Source organism: Anolis carolinensis, chromosome 1, assembly GCF_035594765.1.
Source record: "Anolis carolinensis isolate JA03-04 chromosome 1, rAnoCar3.1.pri, whole genome shotgun sequence".
NCBI lineage: Eukaryota > Metazoa > Chordata > Lepidosauria > Squamata > Dactyloidae > Anolis > Anolis carolinensis.
Genome location: NC_085841.1, coordinates 139,492,089 through 139,508,938, shown reverse-complemented (window position 1 = coordinate 139,508,938; position 16,850 = coordinate 139,492,089). Strand labels below are relative to the sequence as shown.

The window sequence follows — 16,850 nt, the reverse complement described above, 5'->3', positions numbered from 1 at the left end:
TGATTTGATAATCTGGAATATATGGCATTGTAGAAGGAGTCTAGGAAATTGTAGTGCAAAAAAAAACCCTCTACAAACTCTTATCATGATGTGAAGGTTTCAGTAATGAAAAGGGTGTAATCATTGTCATGCATAGCTCTCCACCAATTATTTTATTTCAAGTTTTCAAGTAGGTGCCCACTTATGTTTCCTTGAAATAAAAAGCTAAGCAAGTACAGGACACCAAGCCCCTCTGTTCATGGGGAGGGGGGAGGAGAGGAGAGGGAGGAGAGTCACTGCAAAGTGCTCCAGAGCACAAACTCCAGCCTCTCTCTCTCTCATCCAGGGTCACACTAGAAACCTCAAGTGCTAAGAGAACTTCCTAGGTGAAACTCAAACGTATTTTCTCATCTTTCCTTGTTCTTTTCAAGCAATATTTTCACAGACATTGTGCTGGCCAGCCCTGGGAAGACACTTTCCTCAGAAGGGTAAGAATATTCTAAATCCTGTTTGAATGAAGTCGGATCTCTTGCTAGTTTGGGGTCTCCAACCCATATCTGGATGTCCTTTGGATTGTGAATGACCTCCAGGTTATAACATCAGCTATAGCTATGAAAAGGCCCAGGAAAGTTGAGCTAACATTAACTTTTTAAAGTATTTTATCTGTGTTGGTGTTCCTGTTCCAATTGATGCATGATTTATTGAAAGAAACCCTAATAATTTGTTTAAAGGACAATTGTTACCAGAATTTCATGTGACTCACATAAGCATATCTTGATTTGTATAGTATATAAGAAACACTTGAAAATATTGATGTAATTAGAGGGAGAGCAACAGTCTCTAAAATGAAAAGATAGATACTAGATTAGAATAGAATGGATCCGAGGTATACTATATACAGTATTTCCTCACTTATCTCGGGGGTTACGTTCCAGGACCACCCGCAATAAGTGAAAATCCGCGAAGTAGGGACATTATATTTATTTTAATACTTTTACATTATTTTACTAGTTATACACTATTTTAAGTCTTTATCAACCAATCGTGTGTTGACAAATCACCTCCTCCTCCTCCTGTTGCCGCTTGGGCTCCTTTTCTCTCCCTTCAGCTTCTCCTTCCTCCCTTCTTTAAGCTGTAAATTGTATTTTTTATGATTTATAATATTCTTTTAGAGTTTATTGAAAAACCGCAATACAGCGAATCCGTGAAAAGTGAACCATGAAGTAGTGAGGGAACACTGTATAGTATAAAATTGTTTGCATGTTTGTGCATGTGTGTGAAATAAAGGATATGTATATATATGCATGCTCTGCATGGAATAAGGGATCTCTGGATAAATGTTCAAAGTTACCAAAGCAATGCCAACACAACCACCTGAAGATAAATTAAAGCATCGAAATTGAAGCAAATATTCTCAATTAATAACCATGAAATTAGAAATTTTCATCATAAACAAGGGAATTTACTGCCAATCTTTATTTGAAAAGGCTGGTGGGGGTGGGGGAGGGAGAGAAATGTATATCCCAAAGAAAGAAATGCACTTTAAACTGCACTGTGTCTTAAAATGGCAAGCAGCTTTGAGGCTGGAGAAGATTGCTATTATTGGAAATGACTCTGATAGGTTTCAACAGATGCAACTTGTGGAATGCAACTGGGAAGGGGGAGAAAGAGGAGGGGAAAGGGAGCAGCTGAGCCACCACTTTGGCAAAGCAGCCTTTTGGGATCTCAGCTGATTCTGGCATGCAGGCGACACTGACACTGTTAAGACACTGTAGTGTTCCCCTGCCCCCATGCCCAGATCCTTGCTCACTTGCACATAGCCTGATTTTTATTTAAGACATTGGGTCCTTGATATCTGCTGGGATTTGTTTCCAGGACACTCCATTGATACCAAAATCCATTCTCCATACACAGACCCAGCCCTAGGTATTTTTCAAGTGTAGGCAAACAGAATTTTGGCACACCCCCCCCCCAAAAAAACCAATCACTGAAAAATAAAAGTGTTGGATAAGCAAAAATGTTTGATAATAAGGAGAGATTAAGGAAAAGCCTATTAAACATCAAATTACATTAAGATTTTACAAATTAAGCACTAAAACATCATGTTTTACAACAAATCAACAGAAAAAGCAGTTCAATACCTTGCGGAGGCAGGCCGCAGAAGACAGGAGTTGCCTCGATGGCGCCCCCAACAAGATGGCGCCACAGGCAACTGCCTAGTTGGCCTGGTGGTTGAACCGCTTCTGTCTATACAATCAGCAGTAAAACCGTATCCCTTATATAAAATGACAAAATCAGGGTTTGTTTTGGGTGGTTTTTGTTCAGGTTGTGGTTGGCTGAATCCATAGATACAGCATCTGTGGATATGAAGGGCTGATTATATTTTCTATACTTAAAATGCTGAACTGTACATGATTCAAAACTCAGCAGGAAGTGCTTCATCAGGAAAAGAGAAATGCAGGTGTTACTGCTTGATACATAGTTTTAAAGTAAATGATACCCTTGTTTATTTTTAAGATGTGGTTCCATATTTCATTGATGGTCTACTTGAGAGTGCTGATGAACTTTTTTAAATTAATTGATTAAAAGTAACTTGTTATGCAAATATGGAATAATCATAAGCCTTAACTGAAATTAATGTTTCTTATCTTTCAATAAATAAATAAATACACTTCATTTATAATATCAGGGGAAAACCTTTACCTTTACCTTCTATATTCTGCTCTATCTCCCTGAGGGGACTCAGAGCAGATTACAGGATACATACATATGGAAAACATTCAGTACCATTATACAATTAACAATTAACAAAGACCGACAGTACGTAAACAGAGGCAAGGCTTCCACTCCCCCCCCCCCCCCCAATCATCGGCATCTAGAGGCTGTGCTCAATTTGGCCGTGGGAAGATGCTGTTGTTTTATTTTTCCATTCCAAAGAGCTTGTTGTCCATGGATGCCTTCTGGATCAAATTGCCAGCATGTTTTTCAGGGGCGCCTTTTACCTCCCTGCCAAAGAGGTACCTATTTATCTACTCACACTGCTTCTTTCGAACTGCTAGGTAAGCAGAAGCTATGTCTGATGGTGAGAGCTCACCCTGAACCGCAGCTTGAACTGCCAACCTTCCAGTCAGCAAGATCTTCTGTAGATGGCAATCTAACCCACTGTGCTAGCCATGGTCCCTCCAGGGTATAAATGCTTCAGGGGCTTTATGCCATCCCCTATTTCATGTTCACAATTATTAGATTGGGAAACAGATGGTGACTGACACGAGATCATCCATTGAATCCCCCAGCTGAATATGCGTTTGAATCTGAATCCTAGTTCTGTCCCTTAACTTTATATAGACAAAACTTAGATAGATCAATTTTGCCTTCCATTCATCCATCCGTCCTTCCTTTCACATCCTGTTTCCATCAAAAAATAGTGTTCACACATAAATCAGACAAAACCTTCACATGTCATCCAAGTATGAGAGCATAGAAACAAGGTGGATAAATGCAATTTGCATTAGGGGACATGCTCATCTGAATGAATACTCTGTTTTTGCATATATATTTTAAAAGTCTGGCTAGTTTATTCAGCAGCTTATTTTGACATCCAAAACTATATCCATCATTTGTTTTTGGCTTGTTAAACCAGTTTTATTCTCTAAAACATGAAATGATAAACCTGAGAAAAAGCCCAGAAATGGGGAAGCCAAGCTACGACTTCCTTAGTTGTCTTCCATACAGTTTATGGGTAAAAGAGCAAACCACTGTTAACACAAACCATGACATTACCATGATGAGTAAGTGTGCACTGCTTACTAAATACAAACTCTGACTTACCAAGTGTTAATTAACACCACATAAGTTAGAGAAATGTGATAAAATGCTGTCCTTTTGATACTTTTTTCCTATTGCGATTCGGCTTACAGGCCAGAATGATGGTCTCTGGTTACTTCCAGCAACATGCTTAAATCTACAAATCATTGTAATATATTTGTAATAATTGTTGTTTTTAATTGACCTGTTTCCTTTGCTTTCCAGCAAGCTCTTGGCTGTGATACTATCATTATTGCAGTCATGGCGCCTAAGAAGAAGAACATCAAGAAGAGCAAGGTGGATATCAATGAGCTGACCATCATAGTGGAAGATGGGCCCCTCAGCAAACTGAATGGTTTGAATGGCCTTTTGGAAGGAGGGAATGGCTTCAGTTGTGTTTCAACAGAGGTTTCTGATGCTCTCTACAGTCCCAATCTTTTGGAAGGATTGTGCCAAATGAGGCTGGAAAACTTCCTCTGTGATTTAGTCATTGGTACTAAGACCAAATCTTTTGATGTCCACAAAGTAGTTATGGCTTCCTGTAGTGATTACTTCCATAATATACTGAAGAAAGATCCATCCACTCAAAGAGTAGACCTCAACGATGTGTCTCCTTTGGGTCTAGCTACTGTCATTGCATATGCCTACACCGGCAAGCTGACACTGTCATTGTATACTATAGGGAGCATTATCTCCACAGCCATTTACTTACAGATCCATACCCTTGTAAAGATGTGCAGTGATTTTTTGATGCAAGAAATCAATGTCGAAAACTACATGTACATTGCCAACATTGCAGAGACATATGGACTCAAGACCGCCAAGGAAGCGGCACAGAAATTCATCCGAGACAACTTCATTGAGTTTTCTGAGTCAGATCAGTTCTTAAAACTTTCTTTTGACCGGATCAATGAACTCCTTGCAGATGATGACTTGCAGTTGCCTTCTGAACTGGTTGCATTCCAGATTGCAATGAGATGGCTGGAGTTTGACCAAAAAAGAGGAAAATATGCTGCTGATCTTTTGAACAACATCCGGTTTGGTACTATCTCAGCTCAAGACTTGGTGAATTATGTGCAAACTATACCAAGAATGATGCAAGATATGGATTGCCATAGACTTTTAGTGGATGCCATGAATTACCATCTACTTCCATATCACCAGAATACACTACAGTCTAGAAGAACAAGGATTCGTGGTGGATTACGAGTCCTGGTCACAGTTGGGGGACGCCCAGCTTTAACAGAGAAATCCCTTAGCAGAGACATTTTATACAGAGATCCAGACAATGGATGGAAGAGGCTTACAGAAATGCCAGCTAAGAGCTTCAACCAATGTGTCACCGTGATGGATGGATTTCTCTATGTGGCAGGTGGTGAAGACCAGAACGATGCCAGGAATCAGGCTAAGCATGCGGTCAGCAATTTCTCCAGGTAAGCGATTATTTATAGGGGTGGAGAGGCAAGCATGTTCCACAGAGGGAAGGGGAGGGAGACAGAAAGAGGCTGAGCTGTTTATAACAGATCATACAGAAAAACAGAACAGGACAAAAATATTGATTAAGGACTTTGAGATAAAATGCCTGTGGCAGAGAAACGTAATCTGTGATATTCAACAAGAAAAATCAAGGCAAAAATTAATTTTACACCCAAGAGATGGCAAACATACTTGATAAAGCCAAAATATATCAAAATTCAAGAATTATGGATACATAAGGGAAAAATTCTGGAAGTAATGCAAAATTTAGAAATTAAGCTAAATAGGCACTTTCCTTTCTCAGTGTTGTTATTATTATTATTATTATTATTAAAAAATGAAAAAGAGAAATCTATCAATATAGACACACAAACTGAAAAGGCCAGCACAAATACATGAACGAATAACAAAGACTATTATGGAAACTAGTGCCAAAGTAAAATGACGGTAATACATATATATAATACCTTTTGGCTTCTTTGGGCCACAAAAGAAGAAGTATTGTCTTGCCTACACATAAAATACACTAACCCTAACACTTATGATAGCTGATGAGCGGGAAAAAAAAAAAAGATCTGCGCATAATTTTCATGGTATTTGTCACCACAGATAAGCAAAAAAAGGTTTTGCAAAATAATCCTAATTATGCATTGCCCCATTGGAGGGTCTTTTGAAATGGTTGAGCATGTCTTCTGGCTGAGCTATTTGCAGTTATATCATGAATTATGGATAATACTTGTAGACATAACGTACTCCGGTTATTCCATTTCATTCTGTTGTCATCTACAAAGTTCGTGCTCAAGAGCCACACAATCAAGTTAAAAAAAACCTAAGAAACTGAAAACCTTTATGTTTTAGGTAAATTTATGGTTTTATGTTGGGTTGCAAGTTGGACAAGCCTGATCTAGAGCCAGTGCTAATAACAAAAAAAAATCATGAATATTTTGAATATTTTTATATACATTATTAGAGTAAAACGTGTATCTTATCCTTGTAAAATATGTGTTGTGGGGAAGACGTAATGACATGGCAAAGGTGAAAGGTTGCAAAATAATCTCATTATGTTTGCCCAAAGGAAAATATTTCACATTTTCCTTTGGACAAACATCATGATATTATGGAAATATATATATATGGAAATATATATATAGATATATAGATATATATCTTTTTTTTAAAAAAAATAAAAGCTATGAAACAAGAGGCATAAATCATGACCCAGTTCATTCTGTTTAGCATATCCCCTCTTTGCTGTTTTCCTGGTGAAAATCCCTACATTTCCTCTGTTTATCTGTTTGAAAAAAATATTTGTCCTTATAGTGAATTCTTGCTGATTTCAACATCCTGTGATGAAGGCAGGTATTTGTGTTATTTATTTATGATTTATTTACTATTAAACTCGTGTACCACTTTTCAGAAAATTAAAATGGTGCTTAGAGTGGTTATTAACTGTAAATGTCAAATAAAAACAAATATAACTAAAACCTAAAATTTGGGTGAAAACACAGCTAAATATGCAGCAGTAAAAAGATAATTGTATCTTAGAACTAGCTATATGTTAACTATTCACACTTGGATAGAACCCAGGACTGTTCCTTGGCAATAATATCACTTTCAAGTAAATTTGTCACTTGTTTCGACAAGTGGGGAGAAAAGAAGATGATGGGTAGGGGGGAATATTTATGCATGGAAGGGACGGATTCCACCTGTTGTGAGTGGACTTTCCAACACACCACCCAAGGGAGAGGCATGTTGCCTTGAATTGCTGCAACCACTACTCTCCTTTCAAAATGTGTTCCTTGCAAAATGTCACAGTATTATGTAAAAGCACTGGGTGCTTTTTCTAGCCTGATAGTCCTAGTTTCAGCTGAATATGCAGAATTTAAATCCTCCAGTATATTCCTTGTGAACCACATGTTCCACATACCTGCCAACTGTAGTGATGAGGCACAGACAATGTCAGTTATCTTCCATCACTCTATTTTCTCAGCTGCTTCAAAAATGTCCTGGTTTCTCTTCCCTCTTTCTGCTTACTTCAGTTGCTGCAAACTTTGTTGAAAGCACAAAAGTAGTTTGCACTCGATAACTCAATAGCAGGGCATGGAGAGAAAGGGGAAGAGGCTCTCCAAATGGCCCCATTTGTTATATGAAGTGCTGGCACATATGTATTTTCATGTTAGAAAAAGCAGCATCTACACATACCTCAAACTTTGGATCAGGCCTGCTTTATTGCTCGGTGTTGAACATATTTATATGAGGCTGAGAGAGTATAAGTTGTCCAAGGTCAGCTAGTGGGTTTCATGGCTGAATGGAGATTTGAGCCCTGGTCTACAGAGTCTAACACACACCACTACAGCACACTGGCTCCCTATTATTTATTACAGATGACAATATCCATGTAGTTTGCCTTTTTATTCTGACAGCAGTGCTATCTATACGAAAGATAATTCCATTTTAGCTGTGCCCCAGTGTCAGTGTGAAACCTGAAACTTTAAAAATGAACTTTTAAGTGCACTGCCCTGGGTCTTCCATGGACAGCTTTAAATAAATAGTGACATATTATATTCAGGATGAGAGCGAACATAGTAGAGTGGTTTGAGTATAGGATTATGCATCTGGAGACAAGCTTCAAATTCATGCTTAGACGTGGAAATCCACTGGCTGATCTTGGGCAAGTTGTAGTCCCTCAGCCTCAGAGAAAAGCAAAGACAAACTCCCTTTGAACAAATCTGCCAAGAAAACCCCATGGGAAGTTTGCCATATTGGCTTCTTGGATGGTGTTTCACACAATGCTTCCTGTTGGCTTAACTGCATTGCTTCCAGAAGGAAATGTCTGTTGAACAAGAGATTATAACTCAAAAGTAGAATATCTTCCTTACACACAATAAGTCCCAGCCTGATGTCTAGTCATAATTGTGTTGTCCAAGCAAATGAAAACACACAATTATTTGAATGATCTCTTTTACCCTGTCAACAGTTCTGTGATCTCACCGGACAATGGAAGGCTATGATATGGGTTAAATGCTTATGCTGTGGTTGATTGCATTGATGAGGAATCCTGACTCTTGAGTGCCAGGGTTAAAAATATGATTCTCACCAAGGTCGATGGAAATACACACTTCTATTTTGGTGTCATTCAGATTGTGTTGCAAATCGCACAAAGAATGTAACAAGGAAGCCAGACTCTTTTATTCCAGAGAGACTATTTCTGAAGATCTTCACTGTAAGATTTGTAGTCATGTATTTTAAGCCACATGATCCCATGGTAAGAATGCTTTTATAACAAAGAGAATTCTTTCTCTTTGGGGAGAGGCGGGTATGTTTTTTTCCTAAGCATTCACTGGCTATATTTGATGATAACATGATTATGAAAAAAAACCCATCAATCTATATATAAAAATGTACTGTCCGCTTGTAGGACCAAGTTAACAACAAACCCCCTGGAGCAAATAACACCAAATTTGGCAACAAAACACCTTAGTATCCAATGACTGACCACCACAAAGAAAAAACACAGAGAAAATGACTTTAAAATCCTAAAAATGCAGAAAACAACACAGCATATGCACAAGATATAACCCCCCTAGCCCCTCCCCCTCCAGTGTGCAGAGAAAATCACCAATGAGGAAGAAAGACTGTCAAAAAAACCCAGACCCCCAAAGGCAGGCTCTGCCTCCCCTCAGAAGCGTCCTTGCCTTGCGGCCTACCCAGCTCCTTCCTCTTCCCCAGGCTGCAATGCCTTGTCTCCCTCCTACCCTCCTTCCTTCCTTCCCAGCCTGCCTTTCCTCCATCTTCCCTTTGCCCCTTCCATCGGGAGTCTCGTGCCAGCCATGGCTACTGGGCCTGCACCTGCTGCCCTCCTCCTGGTGGCTGCATTGACTGCCTCCACCTACTTTGCTGGCTCTCAGGACGACCCCTTCACTGGGCAGTTGGGTGACCTCTCCACCTGCCGGGAGCAGTGCGGCCAAAGCCTCCGGAGCCCTGGAGCCCTTCCTGGGGAGAGCCAGGTACATCCACCCCCATCTAAGGGCCGCCGGAAGGGGGGGAGGTGGCCCCCTGTTGGGGCCATTGTGCCATTGAGAGATAGGGCTGCAGAAGGAGAAACAGGTCTGGTGCCTTTGGCAGAAGGAGAAGATGCACATGATGCATCTTTGGAAGGAGAAAGGCCTTCTAGCCCTATCTGTCAGGCCTATAATCCAAAGTCAGAGCTCCATATAGATCAATATAGGGAGATAGTTGGAATATAGTTATTATAAATAGGCAAAATATGAAATATATAGCCATATCTCTCTATATCAATATATAAGGAGCACTGCCTTTGGAATATAGGCATTGCAACTCTTTAGATCTACAGTAGAGTCTCACTTATCCAAGCTAAATGGGCCGGCAGAAGCTTGGATAAGCGAATATCTTGGATAATAAGGAGGAATTAAGGAAAGGCCTATTAAACATCAAATTAGGTTATGATTTTACAAATTAAGCACCAAAACTTCATGTTATACAACAAATTTGACAGAAAAAGTAGTTCAATACACAGTAATGCTATGTTGTAATTACTGTATTTACGAATTTAGCACCAAAATATCACAAAATATTGAAAACATTGACTACAAAAATGGCTTGGATTATCCAGAGGCTTGGATAAGCGAGTCTTGGATAAGTGAGACTCTACTGTATATTGAACTGCAAGGAGAGCTGGGTAATACAATTATTATTATTATTATTATTATTATTATTATTATTATTATTATTATTTAGAGCTTTCTCAAGACTTGATTTTCCATAGCACCAGACTACACCACGGCAACACATGGCCAGGCACAGCTAGTTGTTAAGTAAAATCCTCATATTTTGCTTCTTAAAAAATTTTAACAAGCAGGCAGGACAAATAAATCAGTTGTTCTTTGCTGGGTTTTCACCCTAATCAACGTAACTTGCTGTTATTGTGGTTGTGTACCGTCAAGTTATTTTTGACTTATAGTGACCCTATAGTGCCCAAGGTCACCCAATCTGTTTTCATGGCTTTGTAGGGATTGGAACCCCAGTTTCCACTGTCGTGGTCCAATGTTCAAACCACTTTAGAGTTGTCATAAATTGGACAGCACCACAATCAATAAAACAAGATGTGTGGTTTGAATTTCTGTTTTCTTTCCCCAAAGAAAACAGCAGAACTACATGTATGCCTGTATGTTTGTAAGAGAGAACAATACAGACTTTTCCCCCTCAAGACCATTTCCAGACCTATTAATTGTCCCATGCTCTTGCTGCTTTTTGCCCCTGGGGGTGGGGTCATACAGCAGCCATATGGAGCAAAAAGAAGCCGGAAGAGTATGTGATTTCAGTTTGGAGGAAGCACAGGGAAGGAAAGATATAAGATCCTTTCTGACAACACTGTGGTTCTGATTTGATTTGGGAGTGCAGAGGGCAACCATTTGCTTTACAGGTGTGGAGAAACTTAAGATCTGGAGCCCATTCGTACTCCACCATTATAGCACTATGATTTAGTTTTAATTGCCATTGCTGCATTCTATGGAATCATCGACTTTGCAGTTTGGGGAAGGACTAGGGGAGCGCTTTGACTGAGATATATAAATATCTCCCTTTAACTGCAAATCCTAGAATTCTGTGACAGTAAGATAGATTATAAGGTGCATCTCCACTGTAGAACTAATGCAGTTGGACACCATTTTAACTGCTATGGCTCAATACTATGAAATTCTGGGAGTTGTAGTTTGGTGAGGTATCACACTCTTTAGTAGAGAAGATTAAGTTGCCATTGAGAAAACTGAAGCTATATTTAGGGCTGGCGTTACTACCTTGGAGTCTTTAAGGCGGGAATGTATCAATAGTTAAATGGTTGAAATATCAAAACATCATGATATCATCTTCTTTAATATTTCTTTAGAAATATAAATGTTGTCATTGAAACCAGAATTTGGATTCACCAAATTTTCTTTTCTTTTTCTTTCCATCCTTGTTTCTTTCAGATATGATCCTCGTTTCAACACATGGCTCCATCTGGCCAATATGAATCAAAAGCGCACGCATTTCAGCCTGAATGTGTTCAATGGCCTCCTTTTTGCAGTCGGTGGTCGCAACTCTGAGGGATGTCTCTCTTCTGTTGAATGTTACGTCCCTACCATTAACCAGTGGCAAATGAAAGCTGCACTGGAAGTGGCTCGCTGTTGCCATGCCAGTGCAGTCATAGATGGCAGGATCTTGGTCACGGGAGGGTACATAAATAATGCTTATTCGCGTTCTGTTTGTATGTACGACCCTGCTGGTGACAACTGGCAAGACAAGCCCAGCCTGAGCACTCCGAGAGGGTGGCACTGTGCCGTCTCCCTGGGGGAAAAGGTCTATGTCATGGGGGGGTCCCAGCTGGGAGGTCGTGGCGAACGTGTTGATGTGCTGCCGGTTGAGTGTTACAGCCCTTACTCAGGCCAATGGAATTATGTGGCACCTCTTCCCACAGGGGTGAGCACTGCAGGGGCTTCCACCCTCAATGGGAGGATTTACTTAGTGGGAGGCTGGAATGAAATAGAAAAGAAGTACAAGAAATGCATCCAGTGCTACAACCCTGATCTTAATGAATGGACCGAAGAGGATGAGTTGCCTGAAGCCACCGTAGGAGTGTCATGCTGTACCATTGCCATGCCCAGCACTAAGACCAGAGAATCCAGGGCAAGCTCAGTATCTTCAGTGCCAGTCAGTATTTAAGGAGTTCATAATGTAGGTTTAGTAGGGCTAGATGTAAAGTAAACCATTATTTAAAAGTTTGCCATAATCCCTTTAGGGAGCCACATATGCCAATATCAAGAGGGATTAGGAGACCAATGGGTTAAATCCAATGTTGGTCCCATCTAGAGTAGATCTATAAGTGTGAATCATTGATCGTTATTAACTGAAGTCCATCACAATGAGTCTGCTCAGGGGTAGGGATCACACAGTCCGCCAGACATCACTGGACTTTGGCTCCAAACTTTCCTCACTGGTTAGGCAAGCTAGGGAAGTCTCATAACATCTGGAAAAGAGCTTTTCATTTGCAATTGTTATTACATTGGAAATACATGGTGTAACCTAAGAGATATGAAATGTTTTAAACTTTCTTAGCACAAAACGGAGCCCTTCAATTTTGTCACTAAACAACAAATGTTGTTTAATATTCCATCTCATTTCTCTCAAAATCATTCTCCAGATTGCATAGTTTACTTAGATAAAATTATTGAAATCCTGGCTTTCAACAGGCTAGCAAATAAATGAATTTTGTGGGGAAGATGCTACCCAAATTCTCAACCAACCATAATATCTTTCAATTCTACTCTTGATAGTTGAGTGCTTTGCATCCCTACTCAAAAGTTATTTCCAGTGAGTTGAATAAGGCTACTTCTAAGTAAGTGTGCAATCTTATAGAGGTGTACTCAAAAATAAGTCCCATTGATTTCAGTAGGACTAATTCCCAGATAAATGTGCTAGGTAAAACTGAGAATTATATATTTGTCTAGACGACAACTCCCAGCAGCTAGGTTACTTAGGACTGCAGGAAGTTGCAACTCAACATCTAGAAAGCTGCAAAATTTCCATCGCTCCTCTAAAAGACTGATGCCCAATTTATCATTTACATTTATCTCGATAATACCATATATATATATATATATATATATATATATATATATATATATATATATATATCTGCAAAATATTGCAAAATTTTCCAAATATTGTTCCATTACATCATTAACAAAAATGTTTATACTTTTGAAAATTATTGCCCCCTTCTCTAATACCTCATAGTAATAAGCAAGGTGAAATTTGAAATATCTTTTGGTCCAATGAATAGTTTAAGTTTAATTAGTTCTGTTTAAGATGAAGAAATGGGAAATTTTGGGATCCAACATCTTAATGTTAATTTAATAAAGCATTATCACTTGAATTGCTCATATTATGTAGTGTAGAAGAAGAATGGAGTATAATTAGACGAGTCTGAGCAGCTTCTTTTTGTTTATATACTTGAATGGCCTGGTAAGTGTTGCTCAATCATACTTTATACTGATCATATAAAAATTAGAAATCATGTCAGCTTCAGGTTATGCAAGAAAAATAGCCCAATGTGTTTGGGGATTTTGTTTATTTATAAGTATGCGTGTGGAAGTGCATAAGATGGTAAGACATGAATTGCTATGTCTCTGTGCCTATAAAAATGTTCACCAAACTTGAAATATCACAGTAGGCATGGTGCTACATGTCTTGATGTGTTTCCTGTTCAGGAACAGTCAAAAGGTATACTGTGGTTCATTGATGGGCCACATGCCAATTTCTACTAGTGGGTCTTCTACTGCCTGCGTAATACTGGGGCTCCTGATTGTGTGCTTGAAGATGTATCTACTGCAGCACAGTGTTAATTAATCAACAAGCAAGAACAAAATCAATAGGCAAAAACCTTGGGCAACCCCTTCTGTTATAGTCCACCTCTGTTGTCCAGAGTCCCATTTTTCCCTGACTAATGTGAATGCTCTAATTACAGCGAATTCTCCCACAGAATTCTGATTAATTATAGTGGCACTTGCCTAGTAGCCATGAGTAATGTGCCACTGATATCCCTCTTCAACACAAAGTCCTTTCTACCATTGCATCCAGGTGGAAAGAAATGGGATGAAGAGCAGAAGAGATGCCTAGCCAATGGAAAGTAGAGATGTGCTGACCAGGGAGGTCCATTAAACTGAATTATGTAAAGAATGCTTGTTTCAGATCATATGGATTAGTTATGCCTTAGGGATGAAGAGAACCTTGATACATATTCTTGCTTGATGTGATTGTGATTGTGGTAATGAAACTGGCATCAGACGAGGCAAGCTACTTGCTCCACATCTAAATGGAATGTATATGCATATATATGACCTATGAACACACATGCCCATTGCCCGCATCTTGAGGAGCAAAGGTTCCATGTTGTCAAACAATGCAGATACTCTAAATGCAAGAGGGAATGGGCCTCTGTGAAATTACACTGTAATTCTCCTCAGCTTCTGTACAATCAGGTTTCATGCATAGATGTGCAGCAGTGCTTGGCATGAAAAGCAGATATAATCTTTGGTTATCCAGATATTTTGGGTTTCAGATGCCACAATCCTTTAGCTATGCAGGGTAAGGATGTTGTCTGTTAATGCACAGAAGATCTGGAGGGTGAAAATGTTCCCCAATCCTGGTGTAAAGAACATATTGAGAAAATGTTTACCGAAAGGAAGCTGGATTTTGCATCTTGTCCTCATGCTAAAAGAGGCCTGCGGTTGTTTGTATTTCATGTCGCTCTATATTTCACAGCCTAGATCCAGATCCTATGAAACAAGTATTCACCAGATTTGTCTGTTTCCTGTTAGCCATTTCATTACAGTACAAAATACATCTGTCCGCCCAAGTCATGTTATTGGATGCAAAATTAGAAGGTAAGGTCTGGAAAGGATGACAGATTGCCAGGTAACAAGGTAATGCACTTGACAAGCCTTTGTGTAATTGCCCAAGGCCTATGTTTATTTACTGGAGAACCAAGGCGATATGTGTGTCTGTGTGAATGTTTTGTCCTGATGAAAAGTGTATTTATAGCATCTTATATGACCTTTCCCTCCAGTGGAAAGTTTATTGGGGTCATGTCCTTTTTTCCAAGGTATGACATGCATTTATGATGCACAAAAGTAATGACATCGCATTAAATGTGGTCAGCCTTGAATCGAAAAACAGGTGAACAAATGCTTGGGGTTGCAGGGCAACATTGACACACTGCAGGACCTTGGAAGCAAAGATCCACCCCCAAAAAGTCCTTCCTGGGTTATTGTTTGTCTTTAACTAACGTCCCCCCCCCCCAATTATTTGTACCCAGAAAAGGCCTTTTTCAAGCAGAAAGTAAACTATTATTTACATGGCTAGTATTCTGAATAAGCTACCTAGTTAAACATACATAACTAAGTTATCTGTCCTCTCTTGACCCCCCACCCACCAAAAAAAAAACCTACCAGATTACTAAATCTAGGTTACTGTGACGCTATTGTTAACAGCAAGTTTAACTTAAAATTTCTCAGGGGCCAGTCAGGAGTGTGTGCACACAAAAACACTAAAATTGTTCCACTTCAGAAATTGGAGGTGGCATTTAGATTTCTTTTCTTCCCAAATATCACATTAAATATCATTAAAACGTCTTGTATAAGGTAACAGACTAATAAAGTTTCATTTGGCATAAGCTTTCATGAACGCTGTGTACCCAGTGCAGCCAGCTGGCATCCACAAAAGCTTATTCTAAATAGAACCTGCTAGCTTTTAAAGAGTGACAAGAATCTTGGTCCATGTTGCTGATCCAGCCCTAACTCCACCATCCAAAGTCTGTACAGAATCCACCAACAGTCTATGTTTTTGTGACTTCTGGGCCACTATAAGGATAGTAAGATTAAATTCAGATTCTGTATTTATGACTGTATCTTGAGTTGTCAAATCCATTTAAAAGGATATTTGTAGATGAAAAAGTATTTATGTTAGAGATAATGACCATCAAATTTGCTATCTCTTGTTCAAATATTGGCTTGAACTATACTTTTTTAAAAAAATCTCATCATCTGAAGATTAGCCTCAAAGTCATTTAGGCCAAGAATGTCTTCAGAATATTTGCTAAGACTTACCTCTGTTTTTACTGATGCTCACCTGTGTGTTGACGGAATCCTGATAGGCAAAAATAGGTAGGTCAAAACTTTCCATGAATGGCTGGTCCGATTGCAGTGGTACTTATAATTAATTGATCACAGTCAGTTACAGGTTTCTTTGTTCTTTCTCCATGAATGGTGAGGTGGGTGCAAGTTTCATCTGTGTGTTTCTTTGGGTCATACAATAGTTACTGGAATGGAAAAAAAGGTATCCACAACCAACCAGAAAGAATTAGTATACGACAGAAGACAGATCAAAGGATGAAATGAACACGGAGGAAAAATGCATAATATTCAGCTTGAAACTGATTTCATAGTAATATTTAAAAGATCTTAAGATATTGTCAGTTGTTGTACCTAGATAAGTACATGTTTTATAAGAGAAGCAGGAATTATTGTCCCTGGAAACTAAATGTGTTGCTTCCTAATAATACTACTGACAGTTCACTGATTTATAATGCGTTAGGTCACAAGGAAAAATGACTGTAATTTTCTAATAATGAGAATGAATAGAAGAAACATTTTGTTTGTGTACATTTTCCTCTTCATTGTAGATATAAATTCACAAATGGAAAACAACTGTACTCAGCTCCTTGTCATATTGTTATGCCTATAAATACACTTTAAAGAGATGGATGATTATAATATTATTTTTTAAATCTTGTTTAGCCTGGAATGGATTAATATTGAGTGTTTTGATAGTAAGATGCACAACATTAAATATTCAATGGGATCTTGTGGGGTTTTTTTTGTTTTTGTTTTTTTTGCTTCATATGGTGCGTACTATAATTGGCATTATAATAAGCAGCCCTCAAGCTACAGTATGCACCATATGAAGTAAAAAGAAAGTCATCAAGACAAGACTTGTACCCAGGATTAATCTGTTATAGAACAGGATAAACAGCA

General features: G+C 38.9%; 1 protein-coding gene across 3 annotated transcripts in view; it reads left to right on the top strand.

Annotated features, from left to right (window-relative positions):
• Nucleotides 1–16,576, top strand: part of klhl31 (kelch like family member 31) — a 37,090-nt gene extending 20,514 nt beyond the window's left edge. For 2 of the 3 annotated variants that reach the window (XM_008117858.3, XM_016996694.2), the window contains 3 exons: nt 411–467; nt 4,009–5,216; nt 11,247–16,576. In XM_008117858.3, the coding sequence (XP_008116065.2) occupies nt 4,045–5,216; nt 11,247–11,979 (1,905 nt within the window). In that variant the 5' untranslated portion in view covers nt 411–467; nt 4,009–4,044 and the 3' untranslated portion in view covers nt 11,980–16,576. The remainder of the gene's footprint in view (nt 1–410; nt 468–4,008; nt 5,217–11,246) is intronic. The other variant, XM_062983048.1, reaches the window with a different exon arrangement.
• The last annotated feature ends 274 nt before the right edge of the window (nt 16,577–16,850 follow it).